The sequence below is a fragment of the Punica granatum genome, chromosome 5 (genome assembly GCF_007655135.1).
Source record: "Punica granatum isolate Tunisia-2019 chromosome 5, ASM765513v2, whole genome shotgun sequence".
Taxonomy (NCBI): Eukaryota; Viridiplantae; Streptophyta; class Magnoliopsida; order Myrtales; family Lythraceae; genus Punica; species Punica granatum.
Genome location: NC_045131.1, coordinates 15,413,137 through 15,420,487, shown reverse-complemented (window position 1 = coordinate 15,420,487; position 7,351 = coordinate 15,413,137). Strand labels below are relative to the sequence as shown.

At 42.6% G+C, this 7,351-nt stretch overlaps 3 protein-coding genes across 5 annotated transcripts; all 3 read left to right on the top strand.

The window, feature by feature from the left end:
• The first annotated feature begins 224 nt into the window (after window positions 1-224).
• Window positions 225-752, top strand: LOC116209014 (receptor-like protein 37). Its single transcript, XM_031542586.1, has one exon. The coding sequence runs from the start codon at window positions 225-227 to the stop codon at window positions 750-752; it is 528 nt and encodes a 175-aa protein (XP_031398446.1).
• A 60-nt stretch (window positions 753-812) lies between these two features.
• Window positions 813-4,914, top strand: LOC116207019 (MDIS1-interacting receptor like kinase 2-like). 3 transcript variants are annotated; one of them, XM_031539867.1, is made up of 4 exons: window positions 813-2,541; window positions 2,805-3,212; window positions 3,322-3,683; window positions 4,377-4,914. In XM_031539867.1, the coding sequence occupies exons 1-3, from the start codon at window positions 837-839 to the stop codon at window positions 3,678-3,680; spliced, it is 2,472 nt and encodes an 823-aa protein (XP_031395727.1). In that variant the 5' UTR covers window positions 813-836; the 3' UTR covers window positions 3,681-3,683; window positions 4,377-4,914. The 3 variants fall into 3 exon arrangements, with proteins under 3 accessions (XP_031395727.1, XP_031395726.1, XP_031395725.1); XM_031539866.1 differs by lacking the exon at window positions 4,377-4,914 and adding an exon at window positions 3,838-4,365; XM_031539865.1 differs by lacking the exon at window positions 4,377-4,914 and having other exon boundaries at window positions 3,322-4,365.
• On the top strand, window positions 4,408-6,324 carry LOC116209013 (1-aminocyclopropane-1-carboxylate oxidase homolog 3-like). The gene is made up of 3 exons (XM_031542585.1): window positions 4,408-4,647; window positions 5,744-6,180; window positions 6,255-6,324. Exons 1-3 carry the CDS (start codon window positions 4,408-4,410, stop codon window positions 6,322-6,324), a joined length of 747 nt encoding a protein of 248 aa, XP_031398445.1.
• Window positions 6,325-7,351: the final 1,027 nt, after the last annotated feature.

Below are 7,351 nucleotides of genomic sequence, written 5' to 3'. Positions count from 1 at the left end.
TATTAATAATTCCAATGCTGTCAATTAATGGGGCTGAAGGACAAGAAGATTTAATTTCCATGAAGTCTTTAGCGAAAAGAATGGGGGATGAAGGCATATTGACTTAATCAACTGACTAATTCCAAGATTTCACTTATTTTTCCTCCCTCCCTATAAGTATGTTTGCTTTGTGCTCTTGAAATTCCACACTCATCCCATATTCCTCAGTTCAGCAAAGCTCAGTCATGGCACCACCACTAACCATTCTACTCCGTGCTATCCTGGCCCTCATTTTCGTGCTCGCAACTTCTCATCCCCTTATCGGACATTCTTATGTCACTGCTAGCACTAGCATCATTGGAAACGACCGTGGAGGTGTGGTGGAGGCACTCTTGAAATGGAAATCCAGTCTCAAAGGCCAAGGCCTGTCTCTTTTGTCCTCGTGGAATAGCACCATCCCGTCCTGCAGCTGGGTGGGGATATCATGCGATAGTTCTCGAAGAATTGTGAGCTTGAACATGTCTAGCTATAACCTTAATGGTATGCTCCAAAACCTCAACTTCTCCTCCTTCCGCGACTTGACCACTCTTGTGTTAGCCAATATATCTCTGTCTGGAACCATCCCTCATAGCATCGGTAATCTCTCCAAGCTCAACTACCTTGACTTGTCCCAGAATGAGCTTTCAGGTGATATCCCACCTAGCATAGCAAACATCGCGAACTTGTCTTATGTCGATTTTGGCATCAACAAACTTGAGGGAACGTTGCCATGAGAACTTGGTCTTCTAAAATCTCTTCGATTTCTCTACTTAGGATACAACCAGCTCACTAGCACTATTCCTTCTTCAGTTGGGAACATGAGCAGCTTATTGGACCTATGGTTGTTTGACAACGAACTTGAAGGTTCCATTCCCGATTCAATCGGAAGGTTGGGCAATTTAACCAGATTAGCTCTTTATGAGAACAAACTCTCTGGCCATATTCCTTCCACCATAGGCAACTTGAGTAAGCTTGAGCTGTTATACTTGTACCAGAATCAGCTTAGTGGCCCATTTCCAAGAGAAATTGGGAAACTCGAATCACTCACTGATTTAGCTCTTTTTAGGAACAAGCTCTCTGGCCATATTCCTTTAACCATAGGCAACTTGAGTGAGCTTAAGTTGTTACGATTGTGCGAGAATCAACTTAGTGGCTCAATTCCGAGAGAAATCGGAAAACTTGAATCACTCATTGATTTAAGGTTGTTCAGCAACATCTTCAGTGGTGTTCTTCCTATTGAGATGAACAATCTCACAAAGCTAATGAATCTGCAGATATATAATAATAGCTTCGTTGGCAACCTACCTCCCGATGTATGCCGGGGTGGTGTGCTTGTAAATATTTCTGTGGCTTCTAACTTCTTCACTGGGCCCATTCCACGAAGCCAAAAGAATTGCTCAACTCTATTTAGAGTCACGCTCAACCACAACCAACTCACTGGAGACATATCGGATGCGCTTGGCACATACCCGAATCTAAATTATCTTGATTTGAGTTATAATGAGCTCCACGGAATGCTCCCTGCAAAAATTGGGCAATACAACAATTTGACCCTCTTGAGAATCTCCAACAACAAAATCTCTGGGGCGTTACCGTCGGAGGTTGGAAACATGAAGAAACTTAACGTCCTTGATCTCTCAAAAAATCATCTTTCTAGGGGAATAACAAAAGGCCTTGCAAAACTGGATGCACTTTTTGAACTTTCATTGGAAAATAACGAACTCATGGGGAGCATTCCTCCTGAGATTGGGATGATTTTGACTTTGAGAAACCTTAGCCTCTCTAAGAACAGACTAGTGGGCCCCATCCCTAAGCAACTTGGGAACTGTATTGACATGTTATCCTTGAATTTAAGTGGCAATGAATTGCATGATAGTATTCCCGTCGAGATAGGGAGACTACGATCTCTAGAAAGCCTCGATCAGTTTGGGCGGTTGCAAAGTTTAGAGACCCTAAACCTCTCACACAACAATCTCTCTAGTGAGATTCCATCCACTTTCAATGCTATGGCAGGCTTGAGTACAGTTGATGTCTCCTACAACCAGTTGGAGGGACCGATACCTAATAGTACAGCCTTCCATAATGCCTCAATTGATGTTGTGAGAGGTAATAAAGGCTTATGCGGAGAAATTGTGGGTCTTAAGCCACGTCCTTTGAAGATTCAAGCTAACAGTCACAGTGGAAAGGGAGATCGAAAGTGGTTGGTGATTTTGCTTCCTATAATTGCTCTTTTGCTTCTTTTTATGGTCATTTTTGGATTTTGGTACGCTATGATTCGTCGGACCAAAAGAAATGCAAAGGACCAATTGGTATCTACCAATGAGAATTTGTTTGCAATATGGAGCTATGACGGAGTAATAATATACGAGAACATCATCAAAGCCACGGAGGGATTCGACTCAAAGTATTGCATTGGGTCTGGAGCATACGGCAGTGTTTACAAGGCAAGGCTGTCAAGCAACCAGATTGTTGCTGTGAAGAAATTCCATGTTTTGCCAGACGGAGACATAGTTGGCACTACTAGTGAGTTCTCAAAATAAAAATTCTCCCAATATTTCACAAATAGCTTAGGATATGAATTATGAAAAATCGATAAAACTTCCAAGTGCTTAGGGAAAAAAACTCTTTGTTGCCGGCTTATGAAACAATTAATAATTCTTATAAAAATGTCGAAGCATGAAGAAAGCTCTTTCCCTTTGAACTTTTAAGTGGGAACTTCATTGAATTTACATGTTACATCCCTCAATATTTGATGATGTTGTTTCTTCATCCCTCGCTGGTCACAGAGATATCACGACAAAAGGCTTTTAGGAGTGAAATCCGTGCTTTGACAAAGATCCGACACCGTAACATTGTCAAACTCTACGGATTTTGCTCAACGCCCAGGCACTCGTTTCTTGTGTACGAGTACTTGGAAGCTGGGAGCCTGGAAAGTTTATTGAGCGACCATGAGACTATGGCAGGAATCGGGTGGCTCGAGCGGGGAAATGTGGTGAGAGGAGTGGCAGATGCACTGTGTTACCTGCACCATGATTGTTCTCCGCCCATAATTCATCGCGACATTTCCAGCAAAAATATACTTCTAGACGCGGAATACGAAGCCCATGTCTCGGACTTCGGGACAGCAAGATTTGTTAAACCGGATTCCTTGAACTGGACTTCATTTGCCGGCACATTTGGATATGCCGCCCCAGGTCAGTACTCTCCCCCAAATTATTGTGAGGCAATGTTTACATTTCGAATCATACCCTTGATGAAAGTCAACCAAAACTTTTCATAAATCTATCTTTCTTTTTGCTGCAGAGCTCGCGTACACCATGGAGATAAATGAGAAGAGCGATGTCTATAGCTTTGGAGTTGTAACCCTTGAGTTATTCATGGGAAGACATCCGAGGGATCTCATATCATCCATTCCGAGTCTCTGTGATGTGCAGCTCAAGGATATACTGGACCAGCGTATTCCATATCCCAAAGATGAAACTATGGCCGATTTGATTTGTGTGCTAGATATAGCATTTTCATGCTTAAGTTACAGACCGGAGTCCCGTCCCAGTATGAAGCAAGTTTCTCAAGGTTTATCCGCTCGAAGATCCAACGTGCCTGATTATCCTTTGGAGATCAAACTTGGAGAACTGTTCAATTTGAGAGGCTTGGTTTCGTGAAAGGTTCCTCTTTTGCCCATTCAGTTTCCCTATATTTAAAGAATATATGTACATAGTATACCTTCATTACGTTGGGAAGCATGCTTGATTATTGTCTTGTTATTACCTTTAATTACTGTGCTTTCAAGAAGATAGCATTTCCATGCTTATGCTGCAGTCTAATTACACATCCGAATTTGAAGAAGTTTCTTGAAGTCTATATGCTCGAAGATCCACCATGGCAGAGTGATTCTCGGAGATCAAACTAGGAGTAGCTCATTTGAGGGACTTGATTTTGTGAAACTTTGATCTTGTATATCGTTTCTTTGTTACTTAATTAACGATAGAACCCATCCCGCGTGTGCATGGATCTTGTAGATCTTTGGTACTGTTTTTTCCTCACTTCCTCGTTCGGATTGTCATGCTAGTGATTATAATGTACCGGTAGGCATATATACAACATCGATATACATATCTTCTGCTGCATTTCATGACATTTTCAGAAGCGGAGTTGGTTAAATCTTTTGTCGGAATTTCTATGCTTGAATGGTAATGAGACTGAGATCCTATGGATCTCATATTTGAATTCTCCGTACTGGATTTACTTCATACTCGGTGGGGCTAGGATTCAAAACACGAATGCTTACAAACAGAACGAAACCGTCCTGTTGCCCCTATATTTAGCAAATCCATGAAATTTACATTTTGTGTTTACAGTCAGCCGGTCACGAATGGCAAATTCAAGAGCATGGAGCACAGAGTCCTTGTGAACAAGGCTGGGCTCCGAATTTCAGTAGCCTGCTTCTTCAGCTTGAGTTTTCAACCATGGCGGAAACTGTTCTGGCCCATCAAAGAAATCTTATCAGAAGACAGCTCTCCGCTCTATAAAGAGATTATGGTCACCGAGTACCTCACTTGCTTCAAAGACCAAGGCTCTGATGACACTCCTCCCTTTCTTTTCTGTAAACCGGAGATTGATTCGCTAATGGTATTGGCTCCTGAACTTGGAATTCTGAAGCAATGGCACTAGCTAGAGGGCCCCCTGATTTGCAAATAATGATGTCATGATCTATACATACTATTGGTTTATGAGCCAACTACAAGTGCAAAAGTAGTATCAGAAGTTTCTTGTTCAAACACTGTGCAAATTAATCCAAAGTTGGGCCATGCATAGCACAACTAGCTTTGTGTTTCGTCCTTTAGCCTCATCCAGAAGTGCCGATCCCATCAGTCAAGATTCTGAATTTGATTAAAAGGAATTGTGGTCTCCCTGGGAATTTATCATAGTATGCCCTACCAAAGGTTTATATTTTTGGGATATACGAAATAATAAAGTCTGGCACATGAAGTTTGAGCAACCGTATTATGGATCAAAGCTATGAAGGCTCTAATTCAAGCAGTGCTACCATGTCATAATCTAATGACCACACGTCAACTGATCCAAAATCTAGAAGTAAGTAGAGGTACACTTACTGCATCCATTATTTATGATTGATATAAAATGTCAACATAAACCGACTCCCAACATCTTGATGGTTTATTCGCTGCGGAAGACGAATGAGAGTTCCAAAGCGCAGAGCATAGAGTGCCCGCGAACAAGACAAGGCTGAGAGTGCCCGGCCTGCTGGCGGCATGCTTCTTGGGGCACTAAGAACTCCCGTGCTGTCCCAGAGGAGACACTCCCCAAGGAGCAAGATTGCCCGTTACTTTCCGAATGGCCTATAATGGAACTTCTACGTACTGTCTTCGGTTCCAAGCTCCAATAAGCTCGGTATATCAAATCGAGCAAGAGAATTGCTTCTTGCAATAGGATCTTTTGGTTTCTGTTTTGAAGTGATTGCCTTTCGTTTCTTGTTTTGGAGAGTTCTCTAGTTTACAGTAATACCATGCTTTGCAAACATTCAGACACTGAGCAACGGCACATTCCAGTGATGGTTTCTTGTTTGCTACATTTCAAACTCCAGGATGTCTGTCCTAGATCGATCACTAGTCCCTCATACTAAAATTTGGAGATTCGACATGACTGTCATTCAATAAAATTTGGAGAGTTGAAAGCCTTCGATTGAACAAAAACTGGTATAAAGGCTGGCCTGGTCGATGCGGGAATCATCAAGACCCCGAGAATCTTCGCCCAGGAGTCGGCAGATAAAACCAATAACCATACGACGACCCAGTTGAGCATCCCAGTGATTGACCTTGGGGGCATAGAGTGCGGCTACACACAAAGGCAGAGGATCGCCGATCAGGTCCGGGCAGCGTCGGAGAAGGGGGGTTTCTTCCAGGTGGTGAACCATAGGTCACTGATCAGTGTACTCAAGGGGATGAAGGAAGGGGTGAGGAGGTTCTACGGGCAGGACGAGGAAGTGAAGAAAGAGTACCCCACGAGGGACATTACTCAGAAATTGGTATATTATAGCGATTCGATCCGTATACTGCCTAGGTTGCTAATTGGAGAGACACATTTTTTCTGCTACATGGTTCCGGATCCTCCAAAGCCCGAGGAATTGCCCCAAGCTTGCAGGTATATACACAAGTCACCCAAATCCAGATAAACTATTCTCCGTTATGCTAATTATCTTCAACTGGAATTTTCAGGGACATACTGATTGAATACTCGAACGTAGTGATAAATCTCGGGGACTTGCTTTTTGAGATACCCCCGTAGTCCTCGTTTCAGTATACTGCTATCTTATATGTAGTCTCCTTCCTACTTAGTTGATGAAATCCATCCCCTTTTTTTGCATTTTCTTTGGCACTGTTTTTTTCTTGCTTCTGCTCAGTCGAATTGTCATGCTGGTGATTATTATGTACCAATAGGCATGTACAATACGGGTATTCATATCTGCTGCATTTCTTATGTTGTTTTGCCTGCAGCCTGATATTTTGAGAAGCAGAGTTGGCTAAATCTTCTGCCTTTTGGAATTTCCACGCTATAACGGTAACATGTGCGATCTTATGGATCTCGTCTATGAATTCTCCCCACTGGATTTACTTCATGAAGGTTTAAAAGAGAGTTTAAACCGCCCTCCTCAACAACTACTCTGCACTTCTCCTTCATCTCACTCTCCTTCTTCCTCAACTCCTCCCTGGGCTCGGTCCCCATCAGAACCTTAAGAATGTGTTTGGTTTTAGAGTTAAGTTGATTTTTTATTTTAATTGGTTTGTAATAATTGTATTATTGAATTATGAAAAAAATTGTGAAAAAGTAATGAATAGTTGAGAAAAAGTAATGATTAAGTAATAATTGTGTTGTTGAATTGTGAAAAAAGTAAACACAAATTGCTTTCTCTATCTATTTCGATGAGACTATAGTCACATCCTGCTCACCCGCAGCATCTCTCCTGTAATCCATCTTCACCTTGACTCCAAGCCCGAGCTTTCTGAGCATTTCAAACACATTGAACTGCTGCTCTAAGTAGATGGGCAACGCAGCAATTGGAACCCTGAACCATAGAGTCTCCAGTATGGAGTTACACCCGCAGTGCGACACGAACCCTCCGACTGCTGGGTGCACCAGGGCTGCCACCTACAGGGCCCACCCTATCACACTCCCAATCGCAACCATCCACTCCAGGTATCCTTCTGGCAGGGCGTGGCTGAGGTTCGCATAGCCACTAGGGTGCCCCATTGTTAAGTCTCTTAATTCAATCCTCACGGTAGACCAGTAGAACTCAATTTATAGAGAATGCAGA

Excerpts from the sequence above, each read along its gene's own strand:
- LOC116209013 (XM_031542585.1), top strand. The coding sequence starts at position 4,408 with ATGGAGCACAGAGTCCTTGTGAACAAGGCTGGGCTCCGAATTTCAGTA. Across the intron at positions 4,648-5,743 it reads CGGAGATTGATTCGCTAATG|GCTGGCCTGGTCGATGCGGG; the intron begins GTATTGGCTCCT and ends ACTGGTATAAAG. Across the intron at positions 6,181-6,254 it reads GAATTGCCCCAAGCTTGCAG|GGACATACTGATTGAATACT; the intron begins GTATATACACAA and ends TGGAATTTTCAG.
- LOC116209014 (XM_031542586.1), top strand. The coding sequence starts at position 225 with ATGGCACCACCACTAACCATTCTACTCCGTGCTATCCTGGCCCTCATT.
- LOC116207019 (XM_031539867.1), top strand. The coding sequence starts at position 837 with ATGAGCAGCTTATTGGACCTATGGTTGTTTGACAACGAACTTGAAGGT. Across the intron at positions 2,542-2,804 it reads AGACATAGTTGGCACTACTA|AGATATCACGACAAAAGGCT; the intron begins GTGAGTTCTCAA and ends CGCTGGTCACAG. Across the intron at positions 3,213-3,321 it reads ATTTGGATATGCCGCCCCAG|AGCTCGCGTACACCATGGAG; the intron begins GTCAGTACTCTC and ends TTTTTGCTGCAG.